Source organism: Poromitra crassiceps, assembly GCF_964638095.1.
Source record: "Poromitra crassiceps genome assembly, chromosome: 5".
In the NCBI taxonomy this organism is placed as follows: Eukaryota; Metazoa; Chordata; class Actinopteri; order Beryciformes; family Melamphaidae; genus Poromitra; species Poromitra crassiceps.
Window position 1 is genome coordinate 22,531,767 of NC_139642.1, and position 19,713 is coordinate 22,551,479.

Sequence of the window (19,713 nt, forward strand, 5' to 3'; positions counted from 1 at the left end):
GCCGAATGGGCGTGGCGCACTCCCTGAATGGGCGAGAATGGGCGTTTCGGCGTTAAATATCGGCCTAATGATATCTTCCCACCTGGCGTAAATTTAGCGCTTTGCGCTTTTGAAAACCAGGCCTATTCAGTGCGCTGGTTGCGTGGAGCGCTCCCCTCTGGCTCCCCTCTGTCACCCTTCTCTGTGTCACTCTCTCCCTCTCTCCTCAGTCTGACAGGCACAATACGACTCTCTCTCTCTGACTCCCTCGCTCAGACAGACACAACACACTTCCCATAGGAAAAATAAGTTGTAAGTTCACTGCCTGGCATGTCCCAGCATGCATTGTGGTACTCCATTTCGCTACTAAATAGCAACCAAATGAGCCGAAAACCTATATAAAGGTAGATCTAAATAATGTGTAATGGTAACACAACCTGCAATTGTAGAACATTTCAATATTGGACCAAATAAAACATCGAAATGAAAACACCACCCTATGTGAAACATATATGTCCTCCTGGGCCTATATATATCCCTTGTCGATTTAGCGTGATTTAGATAAGTGACAGCGGAACGCGCTTCTACTGTCATCTGCTATACTGTGATGTCCGCTCCAATAACTTGGCCCTACTTCACATTTAGTTTTACAATAAAAACACATTTATGCAATGACTTTACATAATGTAGGGTATATTTATGTGCATCATCCTTCCTGCAGCCGTGCGAGAGAAAATGATATCTTTCTGGACAAACTTTCACCAATCTAATAGGCTATATTTTTCTAGCTGATGCATTTAGAACATTCTTTTCACTTTGATCTGGCTATAGTGTAGGGTAGTGTCCTCTAGTAAGAGAGTGGCGTCAGCGGAGGACCAAAATGCAAGAATCATTAGCCAATGAACAGCCAGGAATGGGTCTCGCGCTACTTTTGCATGCTAAAATAAAGCTGATAATGTACTATTTGATTCATTTCAAGGGATGAAAAACCCTTTCAAAGTACAACACTGTCTATTTTGATGCAACTCGACAGTGCTGCTTTTTTTTACTGAAGAGTTCCACTTTCTACTTCCTGGAAAAAAACTGGTCCATTGGAGTGAATGGAGATGTCGGAACTCTTCTATTATACGGCTCTGGTGTAGGGTATTTACATGCTTGCAGTATTTAAACTGCAGTTAGATTGGTTTGAGAAGCATAATAATATGGAATAATAGCCTATATATGGAGACAGACAGACTGGATGAAGGGAGGGGGGGGGCAGAGCGCTTGGCTTTGTCTGGTTTTACCGGATTTGTCCAGGAATTGGAGCTTAAAAGGCAAGCGTGTGACTCTTTACTGCAATTCTCCAATGAGCGGACTATGCATAATTTTACACTTAAAGGCGTGGTTATAATGGTTGAGGCTGCGTGTAGCGCCGATACCAAGATAGCGAGTGCGCTGGTCCACACCCACTTACTGCGCTAGGCGGCCTAGCGCTAGGCCTTAAACGCAGTTTCTACGCCGATTGCAACGATAGGGCCCATGTGTCCACCATGAGCTCAGTTGATTCTCTACAGTGGCTCAGTTGTATGGTACATTATGTTTATGTTTAGGGGTACATTTATTCTTTCTTTGGTTTCTTTCTTTCTTTTCCTCTTTCTCTCTCTTAATAAATGAGAAGCATAAAATAAAATAAAATGTAAGTAGGTAATATTCCTGCTCCTTTCCTTATTGGCTACGTGATCAGATCTTAAATCCAACATCTGCTCTTCCTGCCTCCTCCCTCCCAGGTAACCTGTTGGTGATAGCCTTCGTCAGTTACTTTGGGGCCAAGCTCCATCGACCAAAGATCATTGCAATGGGCTGTGTACTCATGTCCATTGGCACCTTCATCATCGCTCTGCCTCACTTCATCATTGGACGGTGAGTGAGTGGCCGGCGGGCCTCCGTGTCGTTCTGTCACAAATTACTTTTCTTTTGTAGAAAATAGAACGTTGGGGAATGTTCAAAGCCATTTTTCTCACGTTTTACTTTTAGACGCATAACATATTAAAATACTCATAGCCTTTGATCTGAGAGAGCTAACTCAGTCGTTCCAAAAGTTATATATAGGGCAGAGTTTCATGGAAATATCAAAAATAAAATGTGTAGAATGAAATAAAATGTGTCTCTGCCCACAGTAGTTTTAACAGCTACATGTGTCTCTGCCCACAGTAGTTTTAACAGCTACATGTGTCTCTGCCCACAGTAGTTTTAACAGCTACATGTGTCTCTGCCCACAGTAGTTTTAACAGCTACATGTGTCTCTGCCCACAGTAGTTTTAACAGCTACATGTGTCTCTGCCCACAGTAGTTTTAACAGCTACATGTGTCTCTGCCCACAGATGATTTAACAGCTACATTGGTGTTTTGTTTACAGCTATGAATTTGAAACATCAGTGCGCTGGGCAATCAACTCAACCATGAACCCCTCTCCATGTCCAGTCGGCTCAGCAGCAGACCTGGCCCAAGACGATGAACTTCCTGGAGCACCAGGCACAGGTGCACGCACGCAGGCAGGCACACACATGCACGCACGCACGCGCGCGCACGCACGCGCACACACACACACACACACACACACACACACACACACACACACACACACACACACACACACACACACACACAAAGGGGGGGGGGTGTTAGTAGAGAGTGTGCTGTGGGAATCACAGTGTTTATTCGAGACAGACTTTTAATTACATTTTTCCCCCAATGTAGACTACATCAGAGATATTTCTCAGAAAGCAATTCTCCACTCCATGAAAAAACACATTATTCTGGCGATGGGTTCGAAAATGTGCGATGTGCCAAAAAGTGAGCTACTTGCGATCTACCAAAAAGTGCGCTGCCAAATAGTGGCCGCGGTGGTAGCGCTGAACGAAAGAAACCATTCAACTTTCACTTGTTTACTCACCAATTTGGCATTTGCTCTTCCAAATAATCCAGCTACGTAACTCTCCATTCATGAAATGAAATCGCACCGCAACATGGTTTGTAATGTAATGGTTTTGTAAAAGTGCCATTACAATATAACTCTGGGTTTGTGCAACACAAGTCCTCCCAACGCCATCAACACGCCCACTCGCTCGCTCTGTAGTATTCAAAAACGTACGGTACGGTGGTGCACTGTTGCCTCACAGCTCGAAGGTCCTGGGTTCGATTCCCACCTGGGACGCTGTGGGCGCTGGAGTTGTGACCCTGCCATATCTTCAGTGCCTACTGCCCAGGTGGGCTATCTCGTCGAAAGGGCCTTTCTGTGTGGAGTTTACATGTTCTCCCCGTACCCCCCAGGGGGGTTCCTCCGTACATAACCCCCCACTAAAAACATGCAGAAGATCGCCATCCGACCAGTGAGGACAACATCTGAAGTTGGTCCAATTAAGGTCCCCGGGCGCTGGAAAGAAATAGCGACCACTGCTCCTGGCCTGCCCCCCTGGAGGAAAGGACAAGCCTGGATGGGTCAAATGCAGAGGACATATTTCACCGGCCACCGTCAGCATGATTGTGTGTTGTGGCCGCATGCATGTGTTGTAGTGTGTTCGTGTGACAATAAAGACGCCGACGGGCTGCCGTCTGAAATCGTGAATCGTGAAAAAGGCTCGCGACACAGACGTTGCAGGAGGGGCTCCGGTTGGTTCAAATCCGTTTGCACGGGGCGCGCACTCACAACGGACAATTGTGTTCACACATAATCAACATCCGAGTAATGTCTGGATATGTTTGTGTTCAGTGCATCCTGAAAAGGGGCTACACACACCCAGCCACACACACACACACACACACACACACACACACACACACACACATGTCCAGCCACACACACTGAAGTGGGAGTAAAAAGCACTAACAAGCTTTCTGTCTCTTTTCCTCCAGGTTGCGAAGGCGAGTCCAACCTGTCCATGTGGATCTATGTGCTTTTGGGGAATGTCCTGCGGGGGGTCGGGGAGACGCCTGTTCAGCCTCTGGGCATCTCTTACATCGATGATTTTGCCAGCGAGGAGAACGCTGCACTATATGTCGGTAAGAAGAAGAACACGCTGCACTATATGTCGGTAAGAAGAAGAACACCACCTGGAAGTAGAGGTGCACTGAAAACAACCTTTTCATTGATTATAACAAAGTCTTATGTAGATCTGCAACAAATTATTATTTCGCTAATGGACGGAAAATGTCTTTAGAAATTAATCGACTTGTTGTCTCGTTAGTTTAAGGATATATTTTTTGAACACCACAAGCTCCATTGTTCCATTGTATTGGAGAGAAGGCAGAAATCTCTATGGCTGATATCGCTAAAACTCCGGCAACTGACACAAAACTATCTTGATCAGAGGTTTTCAAAGTGGGAGGCGGGCCTCCACAGGGGCGCTCCAAACAGTATCAGGGAATGCAAGTGAAATGCAGTGAAACGCAGTGAATGCAAGTGAAAAAATATCATGTTATTTATCAAAAGGTGATCGCGTAGAATGATGTGTGATTTTGTTAGAGAGATATAGTTCAGAGATGCAGTAGTTTTAGGGAATTGTACTGTTTTTCCCCACTTTCCCAGAGTCAGAAACAAATAAATGCCTTCAGACAGACCTTTTTTATGTATTTGGTGTAGTCTGAAGCGTGTCAACCAATTGTTGGGCTTTTATGGAAACAAATAACATAATCATGATCCCATAGGCATCCAGTTACTGAGCGAAACTAAGCAAGTAAACTAATAAGGGGGGGGGGGGTAGGCTGGGTGCCTTTTTCCAAGCCTTGTCTGAGGGGAGGCCCACAGTCTCAGACTTTCAAACCCCCTGATCTGGATAAATAGCACTACAGGTGAGTGGGATTTTTTTTTTATAGGGTGAGCTTACGTTTGTCGTCATAATGAAATGTCCTCGTTTCTCACGCTCCGAAAAAAAACGGTTGCACACTATGTTACACTACTGCTACATTCCCACACTTTGCTGTACTTTAGTCTTTTGAAGGCGTCTTTTTGAAGGCTAGCTTGAGGGCTTATATCATAATGAAGTCCCTGGAGCGTCACTATCATATCTCCGCCCTCAACAACCATCCAGGTGAACTTCATGACACACTCGGTTCCCAAGGGTAAAAGACTCTATGACTTAACACGGCTGCACCCATACCATACCACATGTGAATATAGTATACCTTGAAGTATTACCGTACTGGTGGGGGGGACCCTGAAGGCAGCAGAGCAGGAATGTGTGTTCCATCTGCAGCCTCTAATTTGAGTGAACCGCTGCGCAATTATACACACTTGATCCAGACTTCATCCAGTGTGACTTGATGACATTTTGCACAGCAGCACCAGGCTCTTGCAAAACAGGTACACACACTCCAGGGCTGTTCTCCGCTATAAAAAAAAGAAAAGTGGATGAACTATGAACTTCAGTTGTCACCCACGAAACTAGATACATACATACAGTATATACTGACGGTTCTGCCTTTATTAGATAGATTATCATTAGTATTAGTATTATTATCAACATCACCTCTAACACAGAGGAACCACGTTCTCCAGGTTGGGTACCCATAGATAGAACCCATTCTCATTCAGATATCTGGAGGCGAGAGGTCAAGGGAGCCCTTTGAAAATGACCATGCCAGTTTTTCCCCTCGCCAACATTTTGCCTGAATTTGGAGTGTTATTTAGCCCCCCTTTCCGACAAGCTAGCGTGACACGGTTGGTACCAATACATGACCGGATGGACGCCCGACCAAGCCGAGGGGTAACATGGGGTCGCGAACCTGCGACCCTCGCGTTGGTAGGCAGGGAATGTACTGCTACACTGCCCGGACGCCAAAAATGCATCATGTTTCTAACCTGATGGTGCCATGCAGATGGTTTGTTTTCACAGAACCATCTGAGAACGCGCTCGGTAAAACCTTTAACAGGGGCAGGCACTTTTCAAAAAAGCTACTTGGCAGGTGATTGGATCGACCATCTGTCCATCATGTCGATCGTGGGCTCGCTTCTCGCTGTCGTCACACCTAAAACCCGCTCGGAGCTGCCTCTGCACGCTGTGTGAACCACCTAATGATCTCACATGAATACTGCGGCCTCGCAAGGTTATCATGTTTCTTTCATGAGTCGTCTCCTTCTTTCCAGTAGGGTTTCCCCCTAACCCAGTGTTTCTCAAACAGTGGTCCGCGGGCGCCCCCTAGTGCTCCGCGAGTAGATTTATATGTTTTTCCTTTTTTTTTAACCTCCCACTATCCAATCAGAGAAATGTTTACATTTTCTGGGAAACTCAAGGTCAGATCAGGTTGCCTATAAAGGACTATATGTATTTTTTCACCCCGAATCCAATGCCATCACCCCTGACTCTCTACGACTTACGGTTGTGGAGATACGTCCACTCTGCCTGCAGGGCTACAGGAGAGAGACAGAGTACAGCCGGTGGTTGGGAGTTCAAAGTTACTGACCAAACACTCTATTTCAGTAATTGCTGTCAGAATATAGAGCCATTTAACACTTATTTGAACACAAAAACATCACTGAACGCAACTTGAAGATGGCAAAAGATAGCCTATTTGACTTTGGCAACATTGTGCATTTATTGAACTTGAAAAAACTTTCTTTGAACTTTGAATATATTTGAACTGAACAGGAGAAATAAATGTAAAAAAAAAAAGTTAAATGGACTAACTAAAATAAATTACATATATATTTTTTATATCGGTTATCTTGTTTTCATAATTGTGGGAAGCCAAAAATTTGATTAATTGTACTGCTATTTGTCATTTAATTAGCCTGTAATTTGTAATTTACAGTTGAAGTAGTAGGCCTATTATTTTTGGGGATGTTTTGGGAGTTAGGTGGTCCCCGAGTTTTTTTCATTGGTTTAAGTAGTCCTTGGTCTGAAAAAGTTTGAGAAACACTGAAACCCAAACGTAGCACCTGAAGCATTTGCATTCTGTAGTTGTGATAGAGAAAGGCCAATGGCTGCGACCAACAACATGATGTGCTAGCTAGAGCAGGATCATTGTTTTAGTCAAATTTGCTAGTGGCGTGCCATGACACACATTTTCCACACAATTCCACAATTTTCTCTGGATAATCAAAATTAAGTACTTCAGTCATGTAAACAGGATTATTATGGAGAGCTGTTGGCTTTCCTCACGATTGGAAATTATTATTGTGCGCATGTAAACATAGACAGATATGACTAATTGAGAATCAGATCCCAGATCATCCCACTGTCTCTCACATAACGCCATTTGACTCCTGTGTGTACAAGCAAAAATATGAATCATACATTTATTGCTTCTTTAGTTTTAGTTTTCTTCTTAAATACAGTACTGTCAATCCGTCAATCAAGCTTAGTTCTTGCATTTAAGAATGAAGTCCAATCCAGTCCAGGTCAATCCAGTCTAATCCAATGACATGAACAGTTACTATGGGGAAGTATGCGGAAAAGCAGACTAGCTGGGGAGCTATCAGCCCGCACACTCACCGGATAAAAAAGTCTTAGGTGCAAGGCACAGGAGTTTCCATAGAGCAGTAGAGAAGGAGCCAGCACTCAAAAATGTCCTTTGAGGGTTTTATTCCTGTTTCAAACAATGTAACAACGTACGCGTTTCAGCAAGAAGCCTTCGTCAGTGTTGTGCTGTGTAAGGCGGAAAAGGGCGTATAAATACAGGAAGTACAATCAATTAGTATAGAAAAAAATTAGTATAGAAAAAAAAAATATTCAAAAAGTGCTTTCTGCATCGATCAGATATAATAAAATACAACCCAGCATAGTACACAAGCATTGATATGAGTACAAGGATAGAAAACAATATATATATAATTATGGACAACCTCTATCTAGAACATAGTCATTCCCCATGTACAGAATTAGGTAAAACCATCATATTAGAAGCACAGATCACAGCCTAGAAAGAACGACCTGTTGTCTTCAAAGTGACAGCAGGAGAGAGATAAAAATAAAACAAGGACTAGACTTTGTAAGTATACATTTAAAATAATAAAATAAACAGTCAAGGAAACAGTCCTGTTGTCTTCAAAGTGACACAGGAAGGAGAAAGCCATGACTGGCACACATGTATAGATTTAAATACACAAAATACAATATGAGAAATGCTTTTACAGAAAACAGCCCAACAGTAATTCCTCATTTAGCCCTTTCGGGTGTTCTGACTGGAGTGTGTGGATCCAGAAAGCCTCTCTTTGTAATAAGGCTCGGTCCCTATCACCACCTCTTTTTAAGGGGCTGACAACCTAGCCTGGGTAAACCCATCCCCCACGTGACCTGCTCTCAGACCTGTTCTCAGTCACTATGTGACTGGGAACTGAGAGAGCAGGTCACGTGGGGGCTGGGTTTACCTAGGCTACTGACAACTTCTATTCCCTGAAACCTGAGTGAACACACATCATGGCAGATAGAATTAAAATGTCTAGCCACAGATGACTTTTCATCTCTGTTTCTAATGCTACTTTTGTGCTCACAAATGCGAGTTTTGAGTTCCCTTCGAGTCTTGCCCACATAAATATTGGAACAGGAACACTTTAACAGGTAAACCACAAATTTAGTTTTACAAGAAATTCTATTATTAATGTGATATTTCTTACCAGAATGGGGGTGGGTAAAAGATTCCCCTCTGATCATAGCATTACATTGAACACAATTGCCGCAAGGAAAATGACCAGTTGGCAAGTTTGATAAGCAATGTGTGGGGCGTGTGTAACAATCTGCTTTCACTAGAGCATCTCTCAGGTTCCTAGCACGTTTCTGTGCAAACATGGGGGGCTTCTCAAACACGTGGCCCACCAGGGGGTCACTGTGTAGGATGTGCCAATGTTTGAGAATGGTTTTCTTAATGTCCAATGAGGCAGGAGAAAAGGTAGTGGCACAAACAATATTAGACTTCCTCACAGAAGGGGCTTTAGGTGTTAGCAGGTCCTGTCTATTAACCCTCTGCAAGCTCTTACTGAGGTTTTGGTTATCATATCCTTTAACCAAGAACCATTCACATAGTTCAGAGGCTTGTTCCTCAAAAGTGCTATCAGTGCTACAAATTCTCCTCGTTCTCAGGAGCTGGCTATAAGGTAAACCTTTCTTGAGACTGGGGGGATGGAAGCTGGAGAAGTCTAGGAAGCTGTTTCTGTCGGTTTGTTTTCTATAAACCTTAGTCATAAGATGTTCAGATTTAGTCACCAAAACATCTAAAAATGAAATTGATTCTAAACTGTGATCTAAAGTAAATGAAATAGAAGGCAGTCTGGACTTAATGTATACCTTGAATTCTTCCAGTTCATTGAGAGACCCCGTGAAGATGAAAAAAAGATCATCTATGAATCTCAACCAGCAATGTAACAATTCTGAGAATGGATTATTTTGATACACGTAATCTTCTTCAAACTTCCCCATAAATAGATTTGCATAATTGGGCGAACAGGGACTTCCCATACTCACACCTTGGCATTGAAGATAAAAAGCATTCTCAAACTTACAATAATTGGTATTCTTGTTACATTGTTTGAAACAGGAATAAAACCCTCAAAGGACATTTTTGAGTGCTGGCTCCTTCTCTCTACTGAAGTATGCGGCGTGTGTGTGTGTGGGCGTGTGTGTGTGTGTGTGTGTGTGTGTGTGTGTGTGTGTGTGTGTGTGTGTGTTTGTGTGTGTGTGTGTGTGTGTGTGTGTGTGTGTGTGTGTGTGTGTGTGTGTGTGTGTGTGTGTGCGTGCGTGCGTGCGTGGACACATGCAAACATGTGCTAAATGTGTTTGTGTCTCTGTGGGTATGTGTATCATACAGGCTGTGTGCAGACCATCTCGGTCGTTGGCCCTGTGTTCGGCTACCTACTGGGTTCCCTCTGTGCCAAAATCTACGTGGACATTGGATTTGTAAACATGGGTGAGTTAACATACAATAAGAGAGGTGTGTGTTTCTGCATTCTACATGACCAGACCATCGCAACAGTTGACAGACTGTCTAGACAAAAAAGGTCAAAGAGTTCATGTGACAGGATTGTCAAACATTTGTTCTCTGTTCAAACGTCATTTTGAGGCCTGTTCTTCCTAGAAAGCACGGTTCCCCTTGTTGGCATAAAGGATTTGAGTTATTAACTTCCCTCTTTCTCATGTTTTGTTTATTATCTAACTCACTATCGACCACTCAGTCAGGTACACACAGCTACCCGGCATGACACAAGTCAGGATGGAGGAAGCTATTTATGTTCAAGTCTTTGTTATAGTTTTTACATTACATTACGTCATTTTTCCTATAACAATCACAATGACGATGAGAACACTACGGGTAGTGCCTTAACAGCATGCCTACTGTTTGCATCTTTTTATTTGGTTTTCTAATCAGGCAGACAGAGAAGAACGTCTTAAGACATTTACAATTCTACCGCTAGGAGGCGTTGGTGTGTATAATTGCTTTCTGCGTGCTGCTCAGACAATATCATACAATAAAAGTTTATACATCAGGTTGAACGAAGATGAAAACATGTACTTTCAGGTAGTATAAATCATGTTATATTTAATTGTAGTCAAGCTTTTCAATAAACCGAAAACCTCTAACATTTTAAGTGAAAAGGGAGTCTTAAAGTCGGTTCTCTCAGAAAAAATACTTGCCTTTTCTACCATTTTATGTTCAAATTAGAGAGAAACTTGGGAGTGTATGAACTGTCCAACATGGGTAATACAGAATATAAATCAGAATGTATTTATCACTTTCTGTTCAAGATACAAATATTTTTGTGAAGGACAGAATTATTTTTATGCTGCTATGCTATATTTGCCTTTTTCACTTGCCACCCAATTTACCCATTTTGTGTCTAAAAGGCAGGAAGTAAGACAGGTGCAAGCAGAACATTAATGAGGCTTTCCAACTTCCAATCGATTTAGGTTTTCCAGTGGCCCTCGTTAAGGTTTTGCTTGCACCTGTGTTACTTCCTGCCTTTTATGCACAAAATGGGTGAATTGTGTGGGATGTGAAAAAGGCTAATAGTGCTTGTTTATTGATAGTATTCTGTTACATCACCACATGGCCAATGTATTGGTGAGAAAATAACAGGTGATTGTAATCAATTAACAGGTGATCAAATGACACACACAACCAATGAGCTGTGTTTATTGTAAAGTGCCATATTGATAGGACTTTTTGTGACATCATGGGATGAATAGCTCAATGAGGCTTGCCTTCCTTCCCTTTTATAGTACAGGAAGTCCCGCCTTAAACACCATACACAAATCATATATCCGTATAGCTTATTTTGCCCGTTTTAATTTGATGTTTTCAGGGAAGAAAATAGTGGTTGTATGACGGAGATATTAAGCCTTATACCATGGTCTGGGTGAATACTCGATTCTGATTGGCTGCAAGGTGTCCATTAAAAAGTGATATTGTACAGTGATAATGGACACCTAGCTAAATGGTCTGTTCACCGTTCATATCAATGCGCCATAGTTTCATCAGTGTTATCAGGAGAGCAGTTTGAGGGTTAATATGACAATTTTGGATGTTGAGAAAAAAATTGACTCGGTCAAAGTAAGTATTTAAATCACCCCTGTGTGCTCAGTTTATCAAAAATAACTCTTATTTACAATTTTGATTTTCGTTTCGGAGATTTTTAACCTCGCGTCACCAGGCTCTTCTCGGCGACAAAGAGGATATTTCCCTCGGCTCGTGCACGAGCGGGGGCGAGCCCTTAGAGAGAGAGAGAGAGAGAGAGAGAGAGAGAGAGAGAGAGAGAGAGAGAGAGAGAGAGAGAGAGAGAGAGAGAGAGAGAGAGAGAGAGAGAGAGAGAGAGAGAGAGAGAGAGAGAGAGAGAGAGAGAGAGAGAGAGAGAGAGAGAGAGAGAGAGAGAGAGAGAGAGAGAGAGAGAGAGAGAGAGAGAGAGAGAGAGAGAGAGAGAGATGCATGCAGTGCGAGCCCCCGCTGCACTTTTCACTTCCTGAAACTCTTAAAAAATAAAGCAAGCAGCCAAACGGTAATGTCTTCATTTAATGTAGAACGCAAAACATCGTTAAACCTGCATTCCTGTGATGAAGTTAACGTTTGAGTCGGCTTTAAAACGGAGATTGGTGGAGGTGGGAGGGACTATTTTATTTCGTGGAAGACTGATTTACAGTATGAATAACAGACATTTAGCCATTTAGATTGCTTTATTTATTACACATGGAAATATAAATGACTGGTCTTATTGTTTTGTTGGCAAGTGACCATGGTATAAGCGGGTTAATGCCCTTCGAGGTGTACATTATCACTTTTTAAGGGACTTCGCGGAGGCAAACCATCCTCGGCTTCGCCTCGGACGGTTCACGCCTCCGCGTCGTCCCTTAAAAAGTGATAATGTACACCTCGTCGGGCATTAACCCTTACTTAAACCATTGGAGTTTAAATTCAAAATTCTGAATGGGCGGACTCCTACCATACAGTGCCAATGACCTGGAAGATAATTCTAAGATTATTGTGGATGTTAAACCATACTACAGTAATATGTGTGTACTAGTGATAGTACTAGTCATTCCATTTTCTTTAATCATAGCTTAGCTTTAACGTAGCACTTTTGTTAACATGGTTACCAAGTGCACAGTGACAAGGAAACAATGTAAATATAACTGATAAAAAAATGAAATCAAATATATATTTTCTTTTAATATTTCAATCAAGTTAACTAGAAAAATATCTTGTACATGTGGAAAACGTGGACGTTAAATAATGAACTCCCACCCCACTGCAGAAAGCATCAGCATCACCCCAGCTGACGCCCGCTGGGTGGGGGCCTGGTGGCTGGGATACCTCATCGCCGGGGTCATCACCCTGCTCTCTGCCATCCCCTTCTGGTTCCTGCCTCGCTCGCTGCCCACGGCAGGGCACCGGGGCCCGGCACAGTGCCCGCCCGAACAGACAAGCTTCATCAAAGACCCTCTGCAGCACAAGTATCCCGTGGATGAACACACTAGTTTCATAGAGATGGCCAAAGGTAAGGGAGGATTGAAAGTGGACTCATTAGACAGGAGAGGTGTGCTGAATATTCCCCCTGATATATAATATGCAGCAGATGGTTTTACGGATTCCAACAGTGGTCTCGTGGGATCGTTATGTTCATGAATATTGATTCAACGGTTCTAGCTCATGCATAACACATAGTATGTTTTAAGGTGAGAGTCCCCGTTTAAGTTGTTCAGACTGCAGTCTTCTGACAGGAGATACATTCTGCCAGCTAAAATGTAATAGTGGCACAAGGCAATGCTGCCTGTTTCAACTGGTCAATACATTTCAACAGATGCCCTCTTATGCTACCTCGTGCTCACAGAAGTGTGAACCGGCATATTGTAGCAACTAGAGATTGAACGCGTTTCGTGTGCTCAATTTTTAGGGGGGAGCCTCTGTAGACGATGAACCAAACGTTAGCATTTCCAAGCAGGTGGATGTTTCTACTCGTATTATCTGTGCTGCTCCCCAGACTTTATTCCAAGCCTGCGGACTCTGCTGGGAAACCCTGTGTACCTGATCTACCTGTGTGTGACCATCATCCAGCTCAACTCCCTCATCGGCATGGTGACCTACAAGCCCAAGTACATCGAGCAGCACTTCAGGCAGTCTGCTTCCAAGGCCAACTTTCTGATCGGTAAGCCGCTTCTTTACCAGCCGCCACAGCGGTGCTGGTATTGTTTTTTGATTTGATTTGAAAATGTATTTCGAACAGTTAAAACAAGAATAATATTAAAACAGTAAAAAAAAAGAGTAAAAAAAAAAGGCAAAAGCATCTGTGTAAAACAAACAAAAATACACAAACTCTCTGTGTGTGTTTATGTCTGTGGACAGATTTTGTCAGTGCCATAGTGTCAAAACCGTGCAAGATGCAGTTACCAAATTTTACGGGTGTGTAATTGACGTGAAAATGAAGGTCGAGTTCGAGCAAGGGAAAAATAATAATTCGATAACATTTATTACAATAGGGAATTATATCTCCATATGTCATTACATTATGTTCTCATGTAATCAAGTACAATGCTTCATAAACAAGTTGGCATACATTTTGAACCTGGGACCCAGGTGTAAGCACCTGTGAGTGCTGCAGGTATGTGTTAAGAGGTTTTTATTTCAAAGTGAAACATCTACCATGATCATCTGAAAAATCTGACACCCAGTCCCGGGAAACATCACAGTCAATATCATTGATTTCATTATCATTAGGGCCTCTGCCTACAAAATGATGGCATAATGCGCAAATACTGAGCATATGAAAAACAATGCAATAATTAGTAGGGATGCACGATATATCGGCAATCATATCGGTATCGGCCGATGTTAGTCATTTTTTAACATATCGGTATCGGTCCGATGTTGCAATGTTAATATCGGTTATCGGTATCAGCCAAATTCTTCACATTGAGATGAAATAATGCAGTAAATCTATGATTTATGGGCTTTTTCAAATGTTTTTGAAATGAAGAAATGCATTACTTTTTCAAATTCAGCGTTTACATGTGTTTTTCAGTATGTACAACATTTTATTATCATAGAAATGTGTTTTTATACAGATCATATCGACATCGGTAAATATCGGTTATCGGCCATAACGGCAATGTTAATATCGGTTATCGGCATCGGCCAAAATTTTCATATCGGTGCATCCCTAATAATTAGCGACCACTGCTAATGAGATCGATCAAAGAACATGTTTGAAGACTGATGTCAAATGGAGGTATGAAAAAAGAGACAGCTCTGGTGTTTTGAACAAGGTGAGTTGGGAGTTGAGTTATCTTCCCTCCAAGGTAAGAGCAGAGAGTATGTCAAAGTAATCATGATTTGTGGATTTTGAAGCAAGCGATGCCATTTCTTTCCCAATGTGACATTTTTGGAACTCATGACTCCAAATCCAGATATGGCCGGTAATCTTGGCTGAAAATGAGCTGGTCTTTTTGTTGCTTTGCGTTCATCTTAGGTGTGATCAATATCCCGGCTGTAGCACTGGGGATGTTTTCGGGAGGTTTGCTGATGAAGAGGCTGAAGCTGAACATCATGGGTGCAGCCAGGTTCGCCTTCAGCACGTCTATGATCGGTTACGTCCTGTCGCTCTTCTTCTTCGCTATGAGCTGTGAGAATGCCAAAGTAGCCGGGGTGACACTGCCGTACGAGAGGTGGGTCACACGCAATCACGTGGTGTGACACACACACACACACACACACACACACACACGAGTTGTGTTTTAAAGGGATACTCCACGTTTTCGGGAGTTTAGCTAATTTGCCACACCCCCCCCCACATAACCAAGATACACCATGCCTTACCGGCACTGTCCACTCACTTTACAGTGAGTACAGTCGTGAAGTTAGTTAGTATCGCCACAGAATGGAGGCTAATGGTACAGCTGTTAAAGATCTGCCAAAACACACATCTCAAGGCGCCAAAATACATGTGCTTCGGCCTTCGGGTACTCAACCACACTATGAAATATTAATCCAAAATGCACATAATCTGTCTTTTTGGAAGGAAAAGCCATGTTTGGAAAGTAGTGCCGGCTACCTCTTTTCCTTCCAAAAAGTCAAATTATGTGCATTTTGGATTAATATTTCATCATGTGGTGAGTACCCGAATCACATGTATTTTGGCAGATTTTTAACAGCTGTACCATTAGCCTCCATTCTATGGCGATACTAACTAACTTCACGACTGTAGCTCACTGTAAACTGTGCGAAAAAGTGGATTATCCCTTTAAGAAAGGAACCTTCTTTATAGGAAATTGTATCTGCCAGGCCTGGGAGCAAAGGCAGAACGTTCTGTTTAGAAAGTGATGTAATGATCTGTTTTGTTGTTTTAGGAGCATGTTATATTGTGATTTAGTTGTACCACTAGCACTGGCATAAGTATTGTATATTTTGTATTTTGTGTGTCTTGTAAGCCCACGTGGGCTGGGCACTGTCAAAAGTGCATGACACAATGAATAAAACAAATCAATCAATCAAAAGTAATGATAACCAATATTTCCCCCTCGGATGCATCATTGTTGTCTCTCTCTCTCTTCCAGGATGGATGGGGTTTCCTACGACGAACACTCGCTGTTTGCGGCCTGCAACTCAGACTGCGTGTGTTCAGGGACTGACTGGGACCCGGTCTGTGGAGGGAACGGGATCACATACGTCTCTCCCTGTCTGGCCGGCTGCACCAGCTCGGCTGGCTTTGGGAAAAACACAGTAAGTTGACAAGGTAGCCTACTCAACCACTCAACCACTCCTACTCAACCACTCCTTCCCCAGACTGATGCTGGGCTGGGGGCACTACCGTTTTTTGTTTGTTTTGTTTTGTTTCTTTGTTTCTTTGTTTGTTTACCTTGATTTTAGACTTGATCTGGCTATTGCACAACAATGTTCAAGATCATGGTGAGATAAATGCTTTGTAGCTTGCTGGTGTGCTTATGTTGTAGCCTGGTAAACCGCCCGTCACGTGAACTCACATTTCATTTGGTTCTCCGTGACGGTCTGGCCCCGCACAGGCAGTTAACAGGTTCACTGCCAATGGCGAGTTGACTCGTCAAACACAATCCAGCGGTTCACTGCCAATGACGAGTTGAGACGTCAAAAAATATATATATATTTTTTTTGACGGTGCTACGTGGATCAATGCCCCCCACGTCTCCTATAAAAATATTGGAAGTATTAAATGTGTATAATCTATTTTACCGACCAACTAAGTGGCGACAGTGCTCTCCCGACAGAGAGAAAGCCAACCAAAAACAGCCGCGGGAGCAAGCCATTCTCAAGGAAATGGCTGGGCGAAAACGCTTTAGATTTCACACACACACACACACACACACACACACACACACACACACACACACACACGCGCGCACACACACACACACTCGAGTACCTTTGAGCATAAATAAGACCAGAATCGCAAAAGCTTCATCAAAGCTCTCAACCGCCCGTTTTACAGTAATCCAGACTCGCCCGAGAGCCGCCAGCAGCAGCAGCAGCAGCAGCAGAGCGGAGTAGGCTACGCCTCAAGATTGGAAGAAGGGGATCGCAAAGGAATTTCTCTCCCGTGTCTAACCCCCCCCCCTCGCCTCTCCTCTCCTCTTCCCCGCTCCTGCGATTCCATTCTCTTTTTTTGGGATCTGTGAGGCAACAGAAACTCGCCTGTGACAAAACACTGCAAAGCCACCAGAGACACACCTAAGGAGGGAGGAGTTTGGAGACACACACACACACACACACACACACACACACACACACAAACACAATACAGTATACAGACTTGCCCAAGGGCACCCATAATCACAGGCACGTGAGGTGGTTCTAAAAATCCATTTATCTCAAAACTCTCTGAAAATCTCTGAAACCATGCTGTACTCAACGGCTAATATCTACATAACTACTAACTCTACAAACTAACTCTTTTAGACAGAGAAAGCACACATTCTATTAGTACTTTTGTGAACTTTGTGTTCACAAAGTCCAAACAGAAAAGAATCCTCGGCTCTTGTAAAATGAGCCAGAATCCTCAAAAAAACTCCCACCATGCCGGCTCGACGAATCAGCGGCGGCCGTAGGCGGGCTTAGGCTCGTCTGGGCAAGTAGTGGGTACTTGGTCTTTGTAGTTCTTTTCACTCGTCAACATGGCTGCCGCCACAGAAGTGACCGGCAGTCTGAATGAAATTGAATGTAACGTTCCCAATTCTATGTATTAAATTCTAAAAAACGACCCTCAACATTTGGGAAGGCAAAGCCACACAACTAGTTCGTTATAATCTAACTAAATGCTTCGAAGGTGACTTTACGACCGTGAGGACTCAATCAATGAATACCACGGAGATCATCCACAGGCACCTTCGGCGATCTGATTGGTTGAAGTTAACACCCACCAGCGGTGATAGACAGATGGGTCATCCAATCACCTGCCAAGTAGCTTGGAAAAAGTGCCCGCCTCCGTCAGCGGGTCTGGTGACTTCATTCCCAGATCGACTGGTTTAGTGAAACCTATGTGTGGAGCTATACCATCCATCTGGCAGCGTCAGGTTACTTATGTTGTGGTCATGTTCCTCTTTGCATTGCATTTTGACTCTGAGATATATTTGGATTTTGATGTGATTATGTCTTTAATCGAAAATCCAAATAGAGAAATTAAAATGTGTGTTTTTTCATACATACAGTATGCATATTGCTGTGTGTGTGTGTGTGTGTGTGTGTGTGTGTGTGTGTGTGTGTGTGTGTGTGTGTGTGTGTGTGTGTGTGTGTGTGGTAATTGCCATTCCTGCCATGCAAAGTGATGTGTGTGCTTCTACTGTATGTGTGTCTCTGCAGGTCTTCTCTAACTGTAGCTGTGTGGGTGTGGCTGGTAACTTCACAGCGAGCACCGGTCAGTGCCACAACAAGGACAACAACTGTGACAGGATGTTCCCCTACTTCCTGGCCCTTTCTGTCATCACCTCCTTCATCATCTCCCTGGGTGGGACGCCGGGCTACATGCTTCTCATCAGGTCAGGTGTATCACGAGTAGATCACCAGCCAGTTCAGGTGTAAGCCCAGATCACCAGCCAGGTCAGGTGTAAGCCCAGATCACCAGCCAGGTCAGGTGTAAGCCCAGATCACCAGCCACTAGCACTGTTTCCCCATAGATCATTTGAGTCACTTTGAAGAAAAAGGAAACACCAATCAATCAATCGCCATTCAAAACTGACTGAGGGTCGAAACCCACAACCTCAAAAGTGGCTAAGGCCTCAACACTGCGGGGCAGCAAGCCAACTCTCTGTGCCACCAGGTCAGACTTCTTGAGACAGGTTTTCTCAGGGCTTTTCACTCTTTCCTCTGGCTGTCGCCATTCAAAACTGACTGATGCTTGAATCCACATTGTTTGTCTGTCTCTCTTGTCTCATGCTCTCAGCTTTCATGCATTATGTGCACCTTTTTTGTGGGGAGGGAAATGATACACAAATTATGAATCAAAGTATAGTCTTTATGCATCTTAAAAGAGGTTTTGAATGGATCTTTTAAGTGTAATAGTATTTTAATTATATTAATATGACGTGAGTTTCTATTCGCCTTGCACAGAAAAAACATTTTTACTTTTATACTTTTACTTTTACTTGAGTAATTAGGTTGAATCAGTAGTTTTACTTTTATCCGAGTATTTTTTTACACAATTAACTGTACTTCTACTTAACAACAAGCTTCTCTTGTTGCAGGTGCATCAAACCACAGTTAAAGTCTTTGGCCCTGGGGTTCCACGCTCTGGCCACACGTACCCTTGGTAAGTCTTGTTCAAAACTCCCCTAATGCTTAAAGGGATAGTTCGGATTTTTTTGATGTGTCACTGTGTGACAGTCAGTGTACTAACTGCACATGCAGTAGAATGCAGCTGGCGCGGTCCCAGTTTGGAGAAATGCCAAGTCAGGCAAGTAGAGCTGTCTGCTGAGTGTGAGGGGGCGGTGCTTCCATACTGCTCACCTGGTGTAATCCGTCTCCACAAACCCTGAGATGCAAAGTTCACTTGAAATGTCATCATTTTGCTCCAACAATAAGTGCTTTGGGGCAATGTGGCTACAGTGGAGATTTCAGCTAAAAACAGGGTGTATTGTTTTTTTTCAAGTCAACTTGGCATCTCATGGCTTGGGGGAGACTTGGATTACCTCAGGGGTATGGACCCCCCATTTTTATTTTTATTTTATTATTATTATTTTATATTTTTCCTCGTGACACTCAGCAGGCAGCTCTACTTGCCTGATGTGGCCGGTCTCCTTTTCTCCAAACTGG

At 43.2% G+C, this 19,713-nt stretch overlaps 1 protein-coding gene across 1 annotated transcript in view; it reads left to right on the top strand.

Moving 5' to 3' along the window:
* Nucleotides 1–19,713, top strand: part of slco1c1 (solute carrier organic anion transporter family, member 1C1) — a gene marked incomplete at both ends in the record, with an annotated part of 28,243 nt that overhangs the window by 6,932 nt on the left and 1,598 nt on the right. Inside the window, 10 exons of the mRNA XM_083636581.1 lie at nucleotides 1,749–1,881; nucleotides 2,378–2,499; nucleotides 3,874–4,020; nucleotides 9,760–9,858; nucleotides 12,695–12,937; nucleotides 13,421–13,585; nucleotides 14,906–15,101; nucleotides 15,990–16,155; nucleotides 18,265–18,440; nucleotides 19,146–19,210. Coding sequence (XP_083492707.1) covers nucleotides 1,749–1,881; nucleotides 2,378–2,499; nucleotides 3,874–4,020; nucleotides 9,760–9,858; nucleotides 12,695–12,937; nucleotides 13,421–13,585; nucleotides 14,906–15,101; nucleotides 15,990–16,155; nucleotides 18,265–18,440; nucleotides 19,146–19,210 — 1,512 coding nt within the window. The remainder of the gene's footprint in view (nucleotides 1–1,748; nucleotides 1,882–2,377; nucleotides 2,500–3,873; nucleotides 4,021–9,759; nucleotides 9,859–12,694; nucleotides 12,938–13,420; nucleotides 13,586–14,905; nucleotides 15,102–15,989; nucleotides 16,156–18,264; nucleotides 18,441–19,145; nucleotides 19,211–19,713) is intronic.